General features: G+C 40.7%; 1 protein-coding gene across 2 annotated transcripts in view; it reads right to left on the reverse strand.

Moving 5' to 3' along the window:
- wdr19 (WD repeat domain 19) overlaps positions 1 to 23,865 on the reverse strand; it is a 142,539-nt gene that overhangs the window by 78,238 nt on the left and 40,436 nt on the right. For both annotated transcript variants that reach the window (XM_072252856.1, XM_072252855.1), the window contains exons 13-16: positions 22,024 to 22,130; positions 9,618 to 9,740; positions 3,721 to 3,870; positions 1,348 to 1,495 (exon numbers count right to left, since the gene is read on the reverse strand). In XM_072252856.1, the coding sequence (XP_072108957.1) occupies positions 1,348 to 1,495; positions 3,721 to 3,870; positions 9,618 to 9,740; positions 22,024 to 22,130 (528 nt within the window). The remainder of the gene's footprint in view (positions 1 to 1,347; positions 1,496 to 3,720; positions 3,871 to 9,617; positions 9,741 to 22,023; positions 22,131 to 23,865) is intronic.

Below are 23,865 nucleotides of genomic sequence, written 5' to 3' on the forward strand. Positions count from 1 at the left end.
GGCTGCTATCTGCTCTATATTGATCGGCAGAAATGGATTTGAAATAAATGCAGCAATATCTTTCATGACGTTTAACTCCCCAAAACGCCGATCGAACTCTATTGCCAGTTTGTCTAGGTAAGCACAGTACTGCTCAGGGCGAAAGGCATTTTTTTCCTCTATGGCCTGTGACATTTTCTCCAAGTTGGGAAAGTGTGCCAGCCTCCCGTTCTTTAAATTTGAAATCCAAATACTGAGCTTGGCCTTAACTGCATTTACTGCGCTTATCATGTGGGTCAGGTGTCGGTCTTTTCCATGAACTCCTTAAGTGCGTTTAATTTAGCCGTTAGGTCTGTCAGAAACCCTAAATCCAGTAGCCACACATCATCTGACAGTTCCTCGTGCTCCTCGTTTCTTGTCGACAGAAAAGTCTTTATCTCAGGCAGCAAGTCAACAAATTGTTGCAGCACTTTGCCGTGACTCAACCACTGAACATCAGCATGAAGAAGTATGTCTCCGTAAGCGGCATCCAGCTCATCCAATAACGCCTTGAATAAGCAGTGCTGAAGTGCTTTTGCTCGAATCAAGTTTATCAGTTTGACCTCCAGTGTCATTACATGAGAAAAGTCCACGACTTTCCCAGCCAAGGCCTGCTGATGAGTCACACAGTGATAATTCAGGAAGTCGGGAAAATTAGGGTCATTATGGCAAAGTGCTATAAAACCAACGCGCACACCGTGCATTGCTGGGGCCCCAGAAGTAGTAATTGCCACGAGTTTATGTCATACTGCAACTGTACAAGTTGTTAGTGACACTGGACTGAGGAGTATTGCACTTAGTTCTGGTTTCCCACCTATAGGAAAGATGTTATTAAACTGAAAAGGGTGCAAAAAAGATTCACAAAGATGTTACCGAGACTGGGACTTCTTCCTCTGGAGTACAGGAGGCTGAGGAGTGACCTTACAGTGGTATATAAAATCATGATGAATGTACGTAAAGAGGATGGTCACAGTTTTTATTCCTGGGGTAGGGGAGTCCAAAAATAGAGGACACAGCTTTATGGTGGAAAGTAAAAACTTCAAAATAACCCAAGGGGAAACTTCTTCCACACAGAGGATGGTGGCTATATAGAAAGCTGTTGAGGCAGGTACAATTTTGGTAACTAGTTAATTGATAATTAATTGCAGTAAAGGGCAAAAGAGAAAACCAAGCAAGAATTGATATTAGATTTTTTTGACCATACTATTGTTTCCACTCTACTTCTCTTATTGATGTTTCTGTATATATTTTATACCTCAAAATACCAAAAGGCAATGGAAGTGCCGTGTAACAAATTTATACTTGGTTGGTATTTCACAGTTACATTACCTTGAATAGTGCCCTTGTGAAAGACGTAGGTATACACTTTATCATCATCATAAGCAATAAAGACTCCTTTATCCATTGTGAAGTGTTCCCAGAGGATGCTTCTTACAGTTGTGGGAAAATTTGGGATCTCATATACACTATCATTTACCTTTAAGAGATCAAGGTTAATAATAATCAAACCAATTTGTTCAAAATTAAATTAAAATATACACATTAGTATCTTAGAAACATAGAAAATAGGTGCAGGAGTAGGCCATTCGGCCCTTTGAGCCTGCACCGCCATTTATTATGATCATGGCTGATCATCCAACTCAGAACACCGCCCCAGCCTTCCCTCCATACCCCCTGACCCCCGTAGCCACAAGGGCCATATCTAACTCCCTCTTAAATATAGCCAATGAACTGGCCTCAACTGTTTCCTGTGGCAGAGAATTCCACAGATTCACCACTCTCTGTGTGAAGAAGTTTTTCCTAATCTCGGTCCTAAAAGGCTTCCCCTCTATCCTCAAACTGTGACCCCTCGTTCTGGACTTCCCCAACATCGGGAACAATCTTCCTGCATCTAGCCTGTCCAATCCCTTTAGGATCTTATACGTTTCAATCAGATCCCTCCCTCAATCTTCTAAATTCCAACGAGTACAAGCCCAGTTCATCCATTCTTTCTTCATATGAAAGTCCTGCCATCCCAGGAATCAATCTGGTGAACCTTCTCTGTACTCCCTCTATGGCAAGGATGTCTTTCCTCAGATTAGGGGACCAAAACTGCACACAATACTCCAGGTGCGGTCTCACCAAGGCCTTGTACAACTGCAGTAGTACCTCCCTGCTCCTGTACTCAAATCCTCTCGCTATAAATGCCAGCATACCATTCGCCTTTTTCACCGCCTGCTGTACCTGCATGCCCACTTTCAATGACTGGTGTATAATGACACCCAGGTCACGTTGCACCTCCCCTTTTCCTAATCGGCCACCATTCAGATAATAATCTGTTTTCCTATTTTTGCCACCAAAGTGGATAACTTCACATTTATCCACATTAAATTGCATCTGCCATGAATTTGCCCACTCACCCAACCTGTCCAAGTCACCCTGCATCCTCTTAGCATCCTCCTCACAGCTAACACTGCCACCCAGCTTCGTGTCATCCGCAAACTTGGAGATGCTGCATTTAATTCCCTCATCCAAGTCATTAATATATATTGTAAACAACTGGGGTCCCAGCACTGAGCCTTGCCGTACCCCACTAGTCACCGCCTGCCATTCTGAAAAGGTCCCGTTTATTCCCACTCTTTGCTTCCTGTCTGCTAACCAACTCTCCACCCACACCAATACCTTATCCCCAATACCGTGTGCTTTAAGTTTGCACACTAATCTCCTGTGTGGGACCTTGTCAAAAGCCTTCTGAAAATCTAAGTATACCACATCCACTGGTTCTCCCCTATCCACTCTACTAGTTACATCCTCAAAAAATTCTATGAGATTCGTCAGACATGATTTTCCTTTCACAAATCCATGCTGACTTTGTCCGATCATTTCACCGCTTTCCAAATGTGCTGTTATTACATCCTTGATAACTGACTCCAGCAGTTTCCCCACCACCGACGTTAGGCTAACCGGTCTATAATTCCCCGGTTTCTCTCTCCCTCCTTTTTTAAAAAGTGGAGTTACATTAGCCACCCTCCAATCCTCAGGAACTAGTCCAGAATCTAACGAGTTTTGAAAAATTATCACTAATGCATCCACTATTTCTTGGGCTACTTCCTTAAGCACTCTGGGATGCAGACCATCTGGCCCTGGGGATTTATCTGCCTTCAATCCCTTCAATTTACCTAACACCACTTCCCTACTAACATGTATTTCACTCAGTTCCTCCATCTCACTGGACTCTCTGTCCCCTACTATTTCTGGAAGAAATCTTGGAAGACTTTGTTCTCAAATTACTATAAGTCATACTGTAAAAACAATGAGTGTTCTCTCAGATTTCAAGATTTAGGTTCTGCACTATAGCCATAAAACTGATATATAAATAAAACAAAGTTGCCTTAAGTTTAATTAATAAATTAATATTGCTACCACAGGTCCTTTTAAATATTTCTTTTTTTTATAGAAGAAGATAAGATTTCAAGATAAGATTTCAAGATTTAAGATTCAAGATTTCAAGATAAGATTTCAAGATTTAGGTTCTGCACTATAGCCATAAAACTGATATATAAATAAAACAAAGTTGCCTTAAGTTTAATTAATAAATTAATATTGCTACCACAGGTCCTTTTAAATATTTCTTTTTTTTATACAAGAAGATAAGAAGGATAATTAAGACAATATTTTTACAAAGCTCTGATGTTTGATGGTACTGAAAAGAACAGTACTTACTGGGCAATAGACAAAGCCATCACTCTTGTCATCAATGAATGCTATTCTGGTTCCACTGGGATCAGGGAAAACTTTACGGATACTGACTGTATGCCGATATTCATTCACATATTGCCAGTCCTCAATATAGAAATACTGAATGATGCCACTCTGAAACAAATCATGGCAGTATTAACATTGGTGAAATTTATGATAAAGACGAAAGTCTTAAGTTATACATTACTGGTAGTGACTTGTAACAATTGTTTCTCATTCAATATTTGCCCATAACGATACATATATATCCAAATGGATTTCTGAGGTCACTCTTGCCTGCTGACAAGTAAAATTTAAGCAAAAAAAGACTCTCCCTTTATATGGATATGTTAAAGGTTTTCCAGGGTGGATAGAAGTGGCCCATGCCTATGGCTCTTGTTTAAATTACTGATAAACAGTATAAGAACATAGAATAATAATACAGCACAGCACAGGCCCTTTGGCCCACAATGTTGTGCTGACCCTATAACCTACTCCAAAGATCATTCTAACCCTTCCCTCCCACATAGCCTGGACACTTTACCAATATCCATGTGCCACCCGTGTCACAAAATCTTGTCTCGAAGCTTCCTGTTTTCTTATTATGTTCCTTATGAGATAGAACGAGGCCACAGACCCTATGCTCTCAAAAGTAAACTCAGCACGCCATTCTCTCAGAACATTCTCAAGAGGGGTGGAGTGGCTGCTGAGCAGCCAGAAGTTGTGGTGCACACTGGCACCAATGACAAAGGTAAGACAGTGAGCATATGGAGTTAGGAAAGAGTCTGAAAAGCAGGATTTCGAAAGGCAGTAATTTCTGGTTTACTTCCAGTGCCAAGTGCTAATCAAGTTGGAATAGAAAGATAGAACAGATGAACACATCACTGAGGAGCTAGTCCAGGGACAGAGTTTCAGGTTCTTGAATCATTGGAACCTCTTTTGAGGCGGGATGACTTGTACAAAAGCCTGGATTTTGTCTTGGCATGGAACCAACATCCTGGCTGCGAGGTACATTAGTGCTACTCGAGAAGGTCTAAACTAGTTTGACAGGTGGATGGAAACTAGAGCATCAGATCAGAAAGTGGAGGGATTGAGAGGAAGGTAGATGTTATGACCAGTAAAACAGGCAGGAACAAGTTTGTGTATTTTAATACTAGGAGATTTATGATAAGAATGATAAACTTAAGAGCATGCAGCAGTACGTGGAACTATGATGCTGTAGCCATAATAGAGAGTTGGTTAAGAAAGAGACAGGAATGAATGCTAATGTTCCAAGATTTTGATGTTTCTAAAAAAGATATATAGAAGAGAAGGCAGGGGTGGGGGAAATTGCACTGTCAATCAGAGATAATGTCACAGCTGCATTTAGAGGGGACAGAATGGAGGCTCACTCACTGAGTCTATATAAGCAAAACTTTAAAATAAGAAAGGTGTTATCACTCTGATGGGAATACGGAGATGATGGGATTGGCCAGTTGGAGATCGGAAGCTTGAGAAGATGTAGCTCACTAAGGTTTGCCGATTGAGTAGAAAAGGCAGCGACCCACAGCAGTTTGGGGTGCTTTGAGCAATGATTAATCAACGTTTGGGATTGATTGACAAGAACAAATTAAAGTAAGGCTGAGGCAAGAGGACAGGCCATTGTTGGAGTGGGGTTTTGGAGGCTTCAGTAAGGAGAAGCTTGAGTGAGAGAAGGTAAAAAAGCTGTAGGTAGAGATTTTCTTCTCCACAGTTTATGGATTTTCCTTCTTTATAGTTGCTTGATTAGGAATAGTAGAGATGCTAGGCAGGATAGTGGAATGCTCCTCTTGAGGGATGTGGGAAGGCAGGGAGATCCCCAGTGTTCCTGACGACTACATTTGTGAGAAGTGCATACAGCTGCAGCCTCTAACACTCTGCATTAAGGAGTTGGAGCTAGAGCTGGATGAACTCCGGATCATTTGGCTGAGGGGGGTGATAGGTAGAACATATAGACAGGTAGTTACACCCAAGGTGCAGAGACAGGAAACTGGGTGAGTCCAGAAGGTGAAAGGGGTTAAATAGCCGGTACAGAGTAGTCCTGGGGGTAGGGGGTGGGGCTAATTACCATGCAAAGATAAGTCACAGCAGCCAGGCTTCTGGCACTGAGTCTGGCTTTGTGACACAGTAGAGGAATGGTGAGGAGAGGTGAGCTATGGTGATAGGGGATTCGTTAGCTAGGGAAACAGAAAGAAGGTTCTGTGGCTGAAAATGAGATTGCCGGATGGTATGTTGCCTCCCAGATGCCGAGGTCTGGAATATTCGGATCGAGTCCTCAGCATTCTTAAGTGGCAGGGTTGTGGTCCATATAGGTACCAATAACATAGGTAGGAAGAGTTACGAGACTCTGCAAAGAACTGGGTGCCAGGTTAAAGGGCAGGACCTCCAGGGTTCTGATTTCAGGATTGCTACCTGTGCTATGTGCCAGTGAGGCCAGAAATAGTAACATGTTGCTAAGGAGTTGGTGTATGAGGGAGGGCAGAAAATTTTTGGATCACTGGGCTCTCTTCCAGGGAAGGTGGGATCTGAACAGAAGAGATGGTTTGCACATAAATTCAAGAGAGACTAATATCCTACCAGGAAGGTTTGCTAGTACTGCACGGAGAGTTTAAATTGGAGTTGCAGGGGCTTGGGAGCCAGAGTGCCGGAAAAGATTGGGAAGAGGTTTTGAAGACACGTTGCTAAGACCTCAGACAAAGTCAGGAATCAAAAGGTTGAGCATGGTGCAACTAGTGTCCTAAGCTGCGCATATTTCAATGCACGAAATGCTGTAGGAGAGGCAGATGAACTTAAGACATGGATTAACACCTGCAAATATGATATTATTGCCATTAGTGAGACTTGGTTGCTGGAGGAGTAGGACCGGCAGCTCAATACTCCAGGGTTCCGTTGTTTTACACTTGAACGGGAAGGATTAAAGGAGGGGTGGCATTATTAGTCAGGAAAAATGTCACGTCAGTGCTCAGTCAGGACAGACTCGTGAACTCATCTAGTGAGGCATTATAGGTGGAACTGAGTAATGATAAGGGTATGACCATGTTAATGGGGCTGTATTACAGACAATCCAACAGTCCAAGGGATTTAGAGCAACAAATTTGTAGGGAGATTGCAGACTGTTGGAAGAAATGCAAGGTTATTATAGTAGGTGATTTTAACTTTCCACATATTGACTGGGAAAGGATTAGATGGGATAAGAGTTTGTCAAATGTTTTCAGGAAAGTCTTCTTAATCAGTACTTAGAAGTCTCAATGAGAGAGGTGTGATGTTTGACCTGCTATTAGGGAATGAGACAGGGCAGGTGACAGAAGTTTGTCCAGGCGAACACTTTGCATTGAGTGATCACAATGCCATTAGTTTCAAAGTAAATATGCAAAAGGATAGGTCTGATACAAGGGTTGCGATTTTAAATTGGAGAAAGGCCAATTTTGATGGTGCCATAAAGGATCTGGCAAGTGTACCAATGACATAGGACAGGCTGTTTTCTGGCAAAGGAGTACCTGGTAAGTGGGAGGCCTTCAAAAGTGAAATTTTGAGCGTACAAAGCTTGCACGTGCCTGTCAGAATAAAAGGTAACGTTAACAGGTGTAGGGAACCTTGGTTTTCAAGAGATATTGAGGGCCTGGTTAAGAAAAAAAAATTGGAGATGCATTGCAAGTATAGGCAGGTAGGAACAAATGAGGTGTTTATGGAGTATAAGAAATGCAAGAGAACATTCAAGAAAGAAATCAAGAGAGCTAAAAGAAGGCATGAGGTTGCCTTAGCAGACAAGGTGAAGGAGAATCCTAAAGGGATTCTAGAGATACGTTAAGAGCAAAAGGACTGCAAGGGACAATATTGGTCCTCTGGAAGATCAGAATAGGAATCCATAAGTGGGCCAAAAGGGATGGGTGAGATCTGAAATACATTTTTTTTTGCATCAGTATTTACCCAGGAGACAGACAGTCTATAGAAGTGAGGAAAAATCGCATCAACTTCATGGATGCTCTACAGATTAAAGAGGAGGTGTTGTTTGCTGTCTTGAGGCAAATTAGGGTGGATAATTCCCCAGGGCCTGACGGAGTGTTCCCTCAGACATTGCAGGAAGTTAGTGCAGAAATTGTCAGGGCCTCAGCAGAGATACTTAAATCATCCTTAGCGACAGGTAAGGTATCAGAGGATTTGAAGATAGCCAATGTTGTTCCACTGTTTAAGAAAGGCTCTAAAAATAAACCAGGAAATCATAGACTGATTGTGGGTGTAGTGCACAGCAAGGAAGACCATCTTAGCTTGCAGTGGGATCTAGGCCAGCTGGAAAATTGGACTGAAAAATGGCAGATGGAATTTAATGCAGATAACTACAAGGTGTTCAACCAGGGTAGGTCCTACACAGTGAACAGCTGGGCACTGAGGAGTGAGGTAGAACAAACGGATCTGGGAATACAGGTCCATAATTCATTGAAAGTGGCATCACAGGTCGATAGGGTTATAAAGAAAGCTTTTGGCACATTGGCCTTCATAAATCAAAGTACTGAGTACAGAGGAAATGTGACTTTATGTTGAAGTTGTATAAAACATTGATGAAGCCTAATTTGGAGTGTTCTGTGCAGTTTTAGTCACCTACCTACAAGAAAGATGTAAATAAATTTGAAAGAATACAGAGAAAATTTACAATGATGTTGTTGGGGGACTTGAGCTGTAAGGAAAGATTGAATAGGTTAGGACTTCATTCCTTGGAACATAGAAGAGTGAGACGAGATTTGATAAAGGTATACAAAACCATGAGGGTATAGATACAATACAGCAGGCTTTGTCCACTGAGGTTGTGTGGGAATACAATTAGAGGTCATTCGTTAAGGGTGAAAGATGAAAAGTTTAAGGAAAACATGAAGGGAAAATTCTTCACTCAGAGGGTCGTGAGGGTGTGGAATGAGCTGCCAGTGCAAGTGGTACATGTGAGTTCGATTTCAACGTTTAAGTTTGGATAGATACATGGATGGTAGGGGTATGGAGAGCTATGTTTCTGGTGCAGGTCAATGGGAGTAAGCAGTTTAAATAGTTCAGCATGGATTAGATGGACCAAGAGGCCTGTTTCTGTGTGTGCTTTTCTATGACTCTATTATACTACAGAACCCCCACCCAGTAACTGCCAGGGCACTGAGGAACAGTTATGCAGGCAGGTTAAGGAAAGGTACAAAAACAACTGGGCTGTCGTGATGAGTGAGCATGGAAGAGCTGCAACAGTATTGTGGGAAATGAAGAGCCAAAGTGAGACATCTGCGATTTAGAGCGTGCAACTGTAAATGGGTTGGGAGAATGCCTTTTAACTAGGGATGAGTACAGAGGGCATATTTTGAGAAGTTGTGAGGAAATAGGGTTGTGATAGGCTCATGCGATCAACACAGTGGAATATATTAACTAATAATACTTATTTTTCTTTAATGTACTGCTCTCAACTTGTATCAGGAAGTCATCTAGCCTCCTATTTAATTATAACAGATCAACAATTTTTTTTGTGTTTGGAGGAAGAATAAATCAGTTGAATGTTGTTGTATTTCAATATACTGGATACTGGAATACCAAAGCATAGAAGACGACTATTCAGTATTCTGAGCTACATTGGCTTTTTTAAAAATAGGCATTCAATACTTCTGCCACATCATCTGTTGAGACAGGTACCATCAATATAACACAGATGGCTGGTGACATTATATGGCAGAGATATTCTGGATTTTAAACAAGACAATTGTGGTGAGGATTATAGGACATTGGGATACCCTGGATTTTAAACAAGTCAATCGTGGTGAGGATTACAGGACATTGGGATACCCTGGATTTTAAACAAGTCAATCGTGGTGAGGATTATAGGACATTGGGAGGAAACTCACATCTGTTCCATAGATCAAGAAGTCAGCAGCAAGTGCATGGCATGTAACTCGGTACTTATCATCACGTCCAGGAAAAAGACGAGTTTCTCTCTCCTCCTGTGCTTCTATACCTTCCATTTCAATCTGCAACCAAATCAGAATTAGTAAATTAATAAAATGAATCATTATGTCATGATCCATTTGCCATAAATTGCGAAATTTTAACTTCTATGACTCAAAAAATTGGATTAACATGCCCAGCTCTGGAAGATCAAAAGATACAGACGTCAATTTTCAAATTAATGTGAAATAATTTCTTTGACACTAGTTTATATTACAAAAGAGAATTAGAAAGTGAAAACAAGTCATTCTGGCCATCAAGACCAATACACCAATCTTCCATGTATAAATATTATACACTTAACTTTTCTCTCTTCCTCGGCCCACAGGATTTATTCCTGAAATTGAAGGAACAGCAAACACCTTCCAATACATATAAAATAAATAGATCGCTGGAAACACTTAACAGGTTAGGCAGCATCTGATGAAAGAATCAGGGTTAGTGCTTCAGATTTTAAACCCTGGGCCTCTGTACCACCCTCTGCAACTGGATCTTTGGCTTCCTCTTTGAGAAACTATAGTTAGTGCAGATCAGAAATTACATCTCATCCTCACTGACAATCAACATTGGTGTACCTCAAAGAAGCATGCTTAGCCCACTGCTCTACTCTCTCTACACCCATCACAGTGTGGCTGAGCACAGCTCAAATTCCATTCATAAATTTTCAGATGACACAACTATTGTTGGCAGAATTTCAGATGGTGTCAAGAAAGTATACAGGACTGACCCAGCTCAGCTGGTTGAGTTTTATCGCAACAGCAACCTTAACATCAGTAAGACCAAGGAATTGACTGTGGACTTCAGGAAAGGGAGTCGAGGGAACACACGTCAGTCCTCATTGAAGAATCAGCTGTGAAAAGGGTGAGCAGTTTTAAGTTCCTGGGTGTCAACATCTCTGAAGATATATCCTGGGTCCAATATATTGATGCAATTACAAAGAAGGCACAACAGCAACTATATTTCATAAGGAGTTTGAGGAGAATTGGTATATCACCATAGGCTCTCGCAAATTTCTGCAGATATACCGTGGTAAGCATTCTAACTGGTTGCAAAACAATCTGGTACAGAGGGGCCACTGCACAGAATTGGAAAAAACTACAGAAAGTTGTAAACTCAGCCAGTCCATCATGGCAGTAGCCTTCCTAGCATCGAAGGCATCTTCAAAATGCGACATCTGAAAAAGGCAGCGTCCTTCATTAAGGACCCCCATCACCCTGGACATCCCTCTTTTCATTAAGGTGGTGGTACAGGAGTCTGAAGACATATACTCAACCAACAAGTAGATGGTTCTGGAGCCTGAAGAGACACACTCAACATTTTAGGAACAGCTTCTTTCCCACTGCCATCAGGTGTCTGAATGGACAATGCACCCATATACATTATCTCACTAATTTTTTCTTTTTTTTTTCTTTTGCACTACAAATTCCATTTCATTTCATTCATCCATTTATTTATTTGTTTGTTTGTTCATTTATTGTCACAATGTACTGCTGCCACAAAACAACATATTTCACTACAACCTCCAGTGATTTTAAACCTGATTCTCGATACAGACCCTTCATCATATGAATTCTGATCAAGAGGTTTTGACCTGAAACAGTAATTCTATCTCTTCTTTGGCTGATGCACAAAAATAACCAAATGTCCTTAGGCACAATCATTATATTGTCCTGCTCAAGTTGTCTGAAAAAACTGTTAAGAGCTTCAACAGGTATTAAAGAATTAAAATAGTTTAGTGAGATCAAATGTGGTCAGACAATGAATTTATAATGGAGAATAATGAAGTGACAGAGGAATTAAATAAATATTTCTGTCCATACAAAAGACTTAGTACAGAACACAGACATAGAACAGCTGAGCATAATAGAAACTGGTCATTTAACCCAGCAAGTGTGCACTACCCATGATATCAATGTAAACACATCTCATCTGCCTGTCCATGGCCCATTCTTTTTATCCCCTGCCTGTTCATGTGTCTGTCTGGATGCCTCTTAAATTTTATCATCTTATCTGCTTTTCACCTTCCCTGTCAGTACGTTCCAAGCATCCTCTAGTCTCCTGTGTTTGAAAATACTTGTCTCATGTATCTCCTTTAAATATTCCCTCTCATTTTAACCCATTGCTCTTTAGTGTTTGACCTTTCCACTGATATTCTACCCTATCTATAGCATTCATAAATTTATAGATTCATCAGGTCACCCCTGAACCTCGGATGCTCCAGGAGAAACAAGCTAAATGTGTCAAACCTCTCCTTACAGCTGATTCACTCACTTAGATCGTTCCAAAATCAGTCTAATGACTAGTCACTGTTGCAATTTAGGAAACTTGGCAACTATTTTGTGCGTGGACAATAATGACCATTTCATTTGATTAATAAATATTGGCCAGGACATTGGTGATGATTTCTTTGTTTTTTCTTGTAGTACTGAAAATAGAAGATACAAGCTAATGTTTAATTTGAAAGGTGAGAAATAATTGATAATAACTGGGATCTAATCTTAAAAACAAAAATGTGGCTAGAAATATATAGCATTCCCTGATACCCAAGGAGAACATTTTCTTGTACAGTTTTAAATTTGTAGTCATGATTTGCCCACCCTTGTTGTGCATGTGATAATTCTGAAAGTGTCAGAAACTCTTTCAAAACTCAATGAAAAATTCGAAGTGGATATAATTCCAAGCCTGCATTGAAATGCTATTTGTGCACATAAATAACAATGTATTCTCTGATGTCTTTGACTGTTACCAACTAGTCAGTAAACCAGTGAGAATAGTTATGTTCAAAATGATTTGTATGTGACCAGGACATTAAACTGGCAGCAGTTTTTGGCATGAAATGGACAGTGCAATGTGAAAATAATCCTGACAATAATCGGGGGAAAAAGCCACACTAATCATTAAACAATATTAGCATCAGACGTGACTGCAGATGGCAATCACATTTCCTTTTGCATTTCATAAAATTATAGAAATCTGCAGCATACAAAGTGGCCATTCAGCTCACTGTGTTCAGGTAATGCCCAACCGAACATAGATGATTCTGGTACTGAATTGCCAGGCAGATAGCTCTTGGAAGAAAAGCTGGTGCTTCTGCCCTTTGGAAACAAAGTCTTACACAAATTTCTTCCTATTACATTGGCAATATTATAATAGTCTATTTGTATATCTATCTACAAAGAAATTTCAAATGGGTTTCTACAACCAGTGTTAGACCTCTACTTATATATGCAATTCACCAATATTTGTTTCAGATAGGAAAAACTAAAAATCTCTAATATTAATTTGGCAGTCAGACCAGCCTAAGGAGACCAATTGGTCTTCAGAACATTTATTTTAGGTTCAGGTATACTCAATATTCCAAAACGATTGCACTAGAAATTATAATTCTGCCTTGAAAGTGGCGACACAGATAGTCAGGAAGGTGAAGGAAGGCATTAGCCATATTTGCATTCATTGGACAGAATATCTTAAGTACAGGAGTTAGGGTGTCATGTTACAGCTGTACAAGACATTGCAAGGGCACTTTTAGAGTAAAGCACATAGTTCTGATTGCCTTGAAAGATGTTATTAAACTGGAAAGGATGCAAGAAGATATACAAGGATGTTACAGAGTTACTTGGAAGGTGGATAGGCAAGGACTTAATTTGCTGGAGCATAAGAGGCTGAAAGGTATAGAGGAGTTTATAAAATCAAGAGAATCTGACTTAAGGTATTAGGGATAGCCATTTCCCCAGGGTAGGGGGGTCCAAAGTTGGAGGGCATAGGTTTACAAAGAAGCTGAGGTGCAATGTTCTTCTACACCCAGAGTTGTGAGTAGATGGAACAAGTTCCCAAAGGAAGTGGTATAATATTGAAAAGGAATTTGGACAGTTACATGGACAGAAAGAATTTAGAGGGACATGGGCAACCACAGGCAAATGGGACTAGCTTAGCTGGAAAACTTGGTTCAAAAAGTCTGCTTCCATGCTGTATAACACTATGATTCTCTAAATGCAAAGACACCCAGAATCATGTTCAAATTCAATTGTACTGCACTTACTATTTTTGAATGTACAAATGAATTTTTAAGTCTGTTTGTCTGCATTTTTTCTTCAGAAGTTCAATTTCAAAACATTATTCTACAACAGGGGTTTCCAACTGGGGTCCGCGGACCTCTTGGTTAATGGCAAGGGTCCATCGCATAATAAAGGTTGGGAACCCCTGTTCTACAGTAATGGTGGCCACAGATATGTTTTAGTGGCTTAGGAATTCATCAGTAATTATAAACATATGACACAGTAATGGTCACATATTCTATTCCACTTACACTTCCAAAATTCATTCTATTAAGTTTAGTGAGAGCAAGTTTAAACTCTTTTAAAGTAGAGTTAAAGATGCAACTACAACTGCATACCACATTTGACTGTGAATGAATGTCCAGGTAGTAATTATCTACGTAGAGCTAATTGACCTCAACTTAATTCTTCCAAACATATTCAGTTCTTCCATTTGGAAAACTTAGCTAATTTCTACTTAAGCTTTCTGCCTCTACAAATCTTATTTGTCAATCCCTGGAAATGACCTTCAAATTTGCCCATGCAATGGTATTCAGAATTTTGTGAATTATTATTAATTTTTTTTTAAAAGAGAATCAGCACAGAATAGGCCTTTCTAGCCACACCGCCAGCAACCCTTGATTTAACTCTAGTGTTATCATGGAACAATTTACAATGACCAATTAACCTACTAATCGGTACCTCATTGGACTATGGGAAGAAACTCACACATTCCACGGGAAGGATGTACAAACTCCTTACAGAAGACGCTGGGATTGAACTCCAAACTCTGACACTCTGTTGCGCTTACTGCTATTTGTCCACCTCTTCACTGACGCTAATATTCTTTGTCATGTGGAGAATCCCAAAGGACTCCAGAGCTCTGGATGAAAGAATAATGTCATATATTTAATTACTGACATTCAGAGGTATGAGTTAGTAAGGAGTACAATAGGGATGTTTATTTTGAAAGGCACAGATAGATGAAGGAGAGTCAGTTGTAGGCTGCACAAACATTTCAATGGTTAAGTGGGCAGAAATTAGAATGTGGAATTCAATCTGGAAAAGGCTGCAGATGTATTTCAGAGAACAGTCGAGGTACGTGAATACACAGTAAATATTAGGATACTTAAGTGTCAAGGACCTCATAATGCACAGCCTTAAATACCAATAGACACGGATAGTGGTTAAGAAGACATACCTGTTTTTTGTTTGGCTGAGGAAGAAAAATAAGCAAAACAAAAGAGAACGGAAGCCATGCTGTAAATGAATAAGCAACTAGTTTAGGTTGAGTACCCCTTACCTGAAATGGTTGGGGCCAGAAGTGTTCCAGATTTTGGATTTTGGAATATATGAGATAGCTTGGGATCCCTATCATTTCTAACTCTGGATTTATGTGCTACCGGTAAGCAATCTTTGATTTACACTTGCCTATCACACATATGTATTGATGCAGCCATTCAGTGTGTTAGATTTTCATCAGAGACAATCTTGGCAAACTCAAAGAATTTCTCTGTTGCTTCATGATCAACAAATGCATTATCACCACAAATCTTTAAAAATTTAATGCCACACATTCCCTTTAATTTCTGCAACCAGCTGACTGAACATTCACACAATTTTCAATTTTGTCATGATAGATGTTTGCTTGTTTCAAGATCAGCACATCGTTAAATGGCATATGTTCACTCTGACACTATCGAATCCACACTTTCAATACAAAACAGAGATCTTCATTTTTCACTTTATGCAGTGTTCTTCTATTTTCATTAACTTCTGTTCATTACAAATACAAGGTCACTTCTCAGAACTGTGGCGCACAGAGATTCGCACAAGCTTGGGAACCTTCCCAGCACCTTGTAGAATTTGCAATTTGTGATATCATGTCAGTGCTCGAATGTATTTCGAACTTTGGATAAGGGGTACTCAACCTGTAATGTCAAACTAGGATAATAAATGCATATATAGTCACATTATAGAAAACAGAAGTTGAGTATTTTTCTCATGTAAAAAGTGATGAAGAACTAGAACTCACGGTCTAAAAGGATAGTGGAAATGAAAACTCACATTCAGCACCTGAATGAGCATTTGATGTGCAGTAACTTATAACTGTCCAGCGGATTATCGGCACCCAATTGCCCACCATTGAGAACACCTACCATAAACTTCTTCCCTGAGGCTGTGACCCTGCTGAACCTCACATCACAGTGCTAAGCAGTATTGCACCCGTATTGTACTGTCTCAGTACTTTTATATTTGAGTGCTGTAGCACTTACTTTTTATTCACAGTTATTTTCTAAATAACACTATTCTTTGCATTTCTGGTCAGATGCTAACTGCATTTCATTGGCTTTGTATCTGTACTCGGCACAATGGCAATAAAGTTGAATCTAATCTAATGCTGTGGAGTGGGAGATGAAATATGTCATTAATCTAAATAGTTCTTTTCAGCCAGTATGGTCATGCTGGACCACATGGCTTCTTCCAGCACTGTTGGAGTACTACTTGGAGTACTGTGTCCAGTTCTGGTCACCTCACTATAGGAAGGATGTGGAAGCATTGGAAAGAGTACAGAGGAGATTTACCAGGATGCTGCCTGGTTTAGAAAGTATGCATTATGATCAGAGATTAAGGGAGCTAGGGCTTTACTCTTTGGAGAGAAGGGGGATGAGAGGAGACATGATAGAGGTGTACAAGATAATAAGAGGAATAGATAGAGTGGATAGCCAGCACCTCTTCCCCAGGGCACCACTGCTCAATACAAGAGGACATGGCTTTAAGGTAAGGGGTGGGAAGTTCAAGGGGGATATTAGAGGAAGGTTTTTTACTCAGAGAGTGGTTGGTGCGTGGAATGCACTGCCTGAGTCAGTGGTGGAGGCAGATACACTAGTGAAGTTTAAGAGACTACTAGACAGGTATATGGAGGAATCTAAGGTGGGGGCTTATATGGGAGGCAGGGTTTGAGGGTCAGCACAACATTGTGGGCCAAAGGGCCTGTACTGTGCTGTACTATTCTATGTTCTATGTTAACTAACATCAATGATTTTGATTGCTAAGTTATCTAATTATTATTTATTTGCAAGTTGCTCATAGAGGCAAACTTAATTAAAAGAAAACAATCTGTCAATGCCACCTCCAAAATAGTAAAAAAAAGACAAATTATTTAAATATTTGTATGTCACTTTTCCATGGTTATGGGCTATCACAGATATAATTAGACCAGATAAATGTCACGTTGAAAATAAAGCAATACTTATTGACCAATTGATTTCAATAAGCCACCCTTTCTGAGTAACCTGTATTATACCTGCTGCATAACTGGGAGCATAGAATCGAAGCTGGAACTGATCTACAAATGAAAAAAATAACATTATTAGCTTTTGTTGTTAGTTATAAAGTACTATTATGGGGAAAGTGTATAAAAAATTTTGAAACTAAGTTTAAAATTATGACATTATATGTAAAGCTTTCTTAGGTATTAACATTGATAATGTAGGAGGATCAATACTGTCTGAACCAAGATTGTTTCTGTATTTATACTAGAGGGCTGACAGGTGAAAATCCTTGATGAATAAATTACGGTGTGTTTTATCCTCCAAATTCAAGAAACCTTCCAGTGAAATATTTGGCTATAACAGCATTTTGCCCATAACATGCAGTCCAGTTTCACTTTTGACCGAAACAAGAATGCATTATTGGAGCATTGTATTTTGTTAAAGTACAATTTATTTTAATTTGGTATTTGACTCAGCTTGGAACACAATGGAATAAAATTCAATTTCCAGAGCAATAATGTAATTGTTGGGCATCAAAATGAATAAAGGAAGTGGATATTAACACAAATGCCTATCTTTGATTGATGATTAAAAACTTTGAATATAACAAATTCCAGTACCAGATACAATATCTACATATGATTTTATATAAGTAAATAGCTTATAGGGTTCTTATTTTTAAAACTATAATTTTATTGTTTTTTTCTAAGGATCATTTCAGCTTAGTACTCTGATTCAGTAACAAGTGTCAATATAGACAGCTATTCTCAATGGTCCAGAAAGGCAACGAAATACTGAGCTGAATAGGAATTCTAGCTTTAGGGGATGAAGTTCTGATTACTTTACCAATTTGAATCTTACTGAAATTTTGGAAAATAATTCCTAAAATGTACACAATACTAAACTTACTAAGCAACACACATCAAAGTTGCTGGTGAACGCAGCAGGCCAGGCAGCATCTCTAGGAAGAGGTACAGTCGACGTTTCAGGCCGAGACCCTTCGTCAGGACTAACTGAAGGAAGAGTGAGTAAGGGATTTGAAAGTGGGAGGGGGAGGAGGAGATCCAAAATGATAGGAGAAGACAGGAGGGGGAGGGATGGAGCCAAGAGCTGGACAGGTGATTAGCAAAAGGGATACGAGAGGATCATGGGACAGGAGGTCCGGGAAGAAAGACAAGGTGGGGGGGGGGGACCCAGAGGATGGGCAAGGGGTATAGTCAGAGGGACAGAGGGAGAAAAAGGAGAGAGAGAAAGAATGTGTGTATAAAAATAAGTAACGGATAGGGTACGAGGGGGAGGTGGGGCATTAGCGGAAGTTAGAGAAGTCGATGTTCATGCCATCAGGTTGGAGGCTACCCAGACGGAATATAAGGTGTTGTTCCTCCAACCTGAGTGTGGCTTCATCTTTACAGTAGAGGAGGCCGCGGATAGACATGTCAGAATGGGAATGGGATGTGGAATTAATATGTGTGGCCACTGGGAGATCCTGCTTTCTCTGGCGGACAGAGCATAGGTGTTCAGCAAAACGATCTCCCAGTCTGCGTCAGGTCTCGCCAATATATAGAAGGCCACATCGGGAGCACCGGATGCAGTATATCACCCCAGCCGACTCACAGGTGAAGTGTTGCCTCACCTGGAAGGATTGTCTGGGGCCCTGAATGGTGGTAAGGGAGGAAGTGTAAGGGCATGTGTAGCACTTGTTCCGCTTACAAGGATAAGTGCCAGGAGGGAGATCAGTGGGGAGGGATGGGGGGGACGACTGGACAAGGGAAAGTAGAGAGAGAGGGGGGGAGGGAAAGATGTGCTTAGTGGTGGGATCCCGTTGGAGGTGGCGGAAGTTACGGAGAATAATATGTTGGACCCGGAGGCTGGTGGGGTGGTAGGTGAGGACCAGGGGAACCTTATTCCTAGTGGGGTGGCGGGAGGATGGAGTGAGAGCAGATATACGTGAAATGGGGGAATGTGTTTGAGAGCAGAGTTGATAGTGGAGGAAGGGAAGCCCCTTTCTTTAAAAAAGAAGGACATCTCCCTCGTCCTGGAATGAAAAGCCTCATCCTGAGAGCAGATGCGGCGGAGACGGAGGAATTGCGAGAAGGGGATGGCATTTTTGCAAGAGACAGGGTGAGAAGAGGAATAGTCTAGATAGCTGTGAGAGTCAGTAGGCTTATAGTAGACATCAGTGGATAAGCTGTCTCCAGAGACAGAGACAGAAAGATCTAGAAAGGGGAGGGAGGTGTCAGAAATGGACCAGGTAAACTTGAGAGCAGGGTGGAAGTTGGAGGTAAAGCTAATAAAGTCAACGAGCTCAGCATGCGTGCAGGAAGCAGTGCCAATGCAGTCGTCAATGTAGCGAAGGAAAAGTGGGGGACAGATACCAGAATAGGCACGGAACATAGATTGTTCCACAAAGCCAACAAAAAGGCAGGCACAGCTAGGACCCATATGGGTGCCCATAGCTTTTGGAGGAAGTGGGAGGAGCCAAAGGAGAAATTATTAAGAGTAAGGACTAATTCTGCTAGATGGAGCAGGGTGGTGGTAGAGGGGAACTGATTAGGTCTGGAATCCAAGAAGGAGTGGAGAGCTTTGAGACCTTCCTGATGGGGGATGGAAGTATATAGGGACTGAACATCCATGGTGAAAATAAAGCGGTGGGGGCCAGGGAACTTAAAATCATCGAAAAGTTTAAGAGCGTGAGAAGTGTCATGAACATAGGTAGGAAGGGATTGGACAAGGGGGGATAAAACCGTGTCGAGGTATGCAGAAATGAGTTCGGTGGGGCAGGAGCAAGCTGAGACAATAGGTCTGCCAGGACAGGCAGGTTTGTGGATCTTGGGTAGGAGGTAGAAACGGGAAGTGTGAGGTGTGGGAACTATAAGGTTGATAGCAGTGGATGGGAGATCCCCTGAGCTGATAAAGTTGGTGATGGTGTGGGAGACAATGGCCTGGTGCTCCTTAGTGGGGTCACGATCGAGGGGTAAATAAGAGGAGGTATCCGCGAGTTGTCGCTGTGCCTTGGCAAGGTAGAGGTCAGTATGCCAGCCTCTTCCACTAAACTTACTAAATTGTTGACATTACTTGAATAATAAATATATTCAGAGCTTATATACTATGGGCTAATAATTGAATTTAATGTTGTAAAAAGTTTTGCATTTTTTCCACAAAAATTATATTAATTAAAATATATTGTTCAGTGGGGAAATGGAAGACATAAAAATGAAAAAAAAAGTTATTTGGAAGTTGGTTGACAGAAACTCAAAATAGTTCCACCTATATGACTAATCAGAACAATGTTTTGTTTGTGTATATTGTGTAAATACGAACAACTCTTTGTATTTTTAATAAGTGAAAATAAAACGTTTCTTATTGATTATAAAGACTGTGCTGAACACAGCAAACAAACTGTAATGGGCAATAAAAATGATGATAATGTAAGACCTGAAGGTATGCAGTATTGTGTAGTGTACTAAAATGCTATTTGGTATGAACAAGATGGCTTATTACCAAGAACTAGAAGACCAGACCTGTCATTATGAAACAATTCTTCTACATATTTACAGACAATCTTATATACCAATCAGAATTTTTTTTATAATTCTCCATAACTTCCGCCACCTCCAACAGGATCCCACCACTAAGCACATCTTTCCCTTCCCCACTCTTTCTGCAGGGATCGCTCCTTACACGACTCCCTTCTCCATTCATCCTCCCCCCCATCCCTTCTCACCGATCTCCCTCCCGGTACTTAATCTTGTAAGCGGAACAAGTGCTACACATGCCCTTACACTTCCTCCCTTACCACCATTCAGGGCCCCAGAAAGTCCTTCCAGGTGAGGTGACACTTCACCTGTGAGTCGGCTGGGGTGATATACTGCGTCCAGTGCTCCCGATGCGGCCTTCTATATATTGGCGAGACCTGACGCAGGCTGGGAGACCATTTCGCTAAACACCTATGCTTTGACCACCGGAGAGAGCAAGATCTCCCAGTGGCCACACATTTTAATTCCACGTCCCATTCCCATTCTGATATGTCTATCCATGATCTCCCCTACTGTCAAGATGAAGCCACACTCAGGTTGGAGGAACAACACCTTATATTCCGTCTGGGTAGCCTCCAACCTGATGCATGAACATTGACTTTTCTAACTTCCGTTAATGCCCCACCTCCCCTTCGTACCCCATCTTTTATTTATTTATTTATTTATTCTCTCTCTCCCTCTCTCTTTTCTCCTTCTGTCCCTCTCACTATAACTCTTTGCCCATCCTCTGGGCTTTTCAACCCCCTTCCCCTTTCTTTCTCCCTAGGCCTCCCATCCCATGATCCTCTCCCTTCTTCAGCCTTATATCCCTTTTGCCAATCAACTTTCCAGCTCTTGGCTCCATCCCCCTCCTATCTTCTCCTATCATTTCAGATCTCCCCTCTCCCTCCCACTTTCAAATCTCTTACTATCCCTTCTTTCAGTTAGTCCTGACGAAGGGTCTCGGCCCGAAACGTTGACTGTACCTCTTCCTAGAGATGCTGCCTGGCCTGCTGCGTTCACCAGCATTTTTTTTATGTGTGTTGCTTGAATTTCCAGCATCTGCAGATTTCCTTGTGTTTGCAGATTTTATCCTTGATTGCTTAGCTCCATATTTTTTGCTGATTACTCTTCAGTAGTACTCTTGTGGGTTTTTAAGGGTTGTCGAAGCTCAACTCAACCCTACATTAAAGCATTTTAAGATATATAATACACACATCATATAAAGTACATACAAACTCAATTGGAGAGTAATTCTTGGTAGCTCAATTTAGAAACTTTTATACATTAAAGATATATTTTATATATATATCTGAAATAAGGCTGACTAAAAGATTTCTATGAGAGAGGAAGAATTCCATTGCTTTAGGTACTTAACATACTTATTTAATAAAACAATTATTTACAGTAGCTGGAAAACCTGAATTAAAGATGGCAAATTGGGAAGTTAAATGCAAAGTCTGAACCACAATGAATATTTACCATGTGTAGCTGAACTCTTCCCTCAAAAAGCACTGCTGCATAGTCTGAATTCAAGCACATATTAGTTACAGTGCCCAAATACTCCATGTCCTTTAGCTTCTCCACTTCTAAGAAAATCAAAAACAGCAGAAAATCAATTAGTATTTTATTGGGATAAAAATAACTTTCTGTATTATCCCCTAAACTCCACAAATTTGGATAATGCCTCAATTGCAAGAGAAAACATCTTGACAACCAATCTTCTCAATTTATTCAGTAATAGAGCAAAATTAAAGAAAGAAGCTACCTGGAGGAATTAATGATAGCGTAGAAATTTCTGCAAGTGATGTAACTATGGAAGCCTGGCACCTTCTTGACTGAGTGCATCAAGTACAGAGGGGGTACAGTGGGTGGGGAGTAGCAGCTGGTTGCTAATGATTATCTTAGTTATTAGCGGCCACTGCAGATTTCAATTGTGTTTTAAGTGCTCCAGCATGTAAGACCTTGAGCAATCCTTCAATTATTGGAGTGGATACTTTCTCTATGTTAATTTAGTTAGCGATACAGTGCAGAGTAGGCCCTTCTGACACTTCAACCTGTGCCAGCTCAGCAACCTCAACAACTCTGATTTAACCCTAGTCCAATCACGGGACAATTTACAATGGCCAATTAACCTACCCAGTACATCTTTGAACTGTGGGAGGAAACCAGGACACCTGGGGAGAACCATGGGGGGAGGACGTAGAGACTCCTTACAGATGGCACTGGAATTGAACTCTGAACTCCAACAGCCTGAGCTGTAATAGTGTCACTCCAACTGCTGCGCTACCATGGGCTCCTGTGGGAAAATCTAAATCTAAGAGGTTTCAATTTAAAAATAATGGTAAGTTTCATTTAACGCTGAAACAAGGCAATATTTATAAACTATCTCCCAGAGTTGAATGCAGAAACAAGGCAATTTTTAGAAAACCTTCCAAAGAGTTTGTAGCTCTCTTCCTCCAAAAATGTCACAAAGGCAGTGTCTGAATATACTTAAGTTGTAAATAGACACTTGATAAACAAGGTGTGAATGTTTACCAGGGTAGATAGGAATATAGAGTAGAAGAATTTGGTGCGGATATGAATATGGAGTCAAATCAGCCACAATCATATTAACTGGTGGAGCAACTGTTGGGGGGGAAGTGGTTGAGGTGTGACCTAATCCTGCTTTTAATTCATATAGGAACCTGATCAGGCATTATATTCAATCAGGTTCGGCAATACGCCACTCAGTGTTATGTTCTGAAGCTGCATTTGTAAGGCTAGAGAAGAGTAATCAAGATGACTGGTAGTCACAGGCTCATTGGCTTATGTTATTTCCAGAGGTTGGAACAGCGAGCACTGGAACTTTGCATTCATTGTTGAGAAGGCACTAGAGTCCACACATGATAGAGGTGGGGCATGATGAGCTAATTATAGTTGAGAAGGGGCAAGGATCAGAGATCCAGATAATGAGGGATACATGGCATGGAAGGAGGGTTAACAGGACAAGAAGGCCAGTGTAGCACATACCAGGAGATGGATCTTGTGGGATATTTGTCCTTTAAATGAATGGGCCTGTTGTTTAGTGAGCAGATTCCAAAGTCTAAATGCTGGGAAATTCAGCAAATCTGTGCTTTACTACACTGGCCTAGTATAATAAGAGTACATGAGATGTTTCGGTTTACCTCTGAAGTTCTCAAACTCTACCAGCTAAGTTGATTTGAGACAGTTAAATGGACATGCTATTTGGATTTGGATAAATGTTATCAGCATATGGGGCTGACAGAAAATTAGGGTAAAATTTTAAAAATGGCCTTATACATTTATTTTGAAAGCCATAAC

Source organism: Mobula birostris, chromosome 3, assembly GCF_030028105.1.
Source record: "Mobula birostris isolate sMobBir1 chromosome 3, sMobBir1.hap1, whole genome shotgun sequence".
Classification (NCBI taxonomy): Eukaryota; Metazoa; Chordata; class Chondrichthyes; order Myliobatiformes; family Myliobatidae; genus Mobula; species Mobula birostris.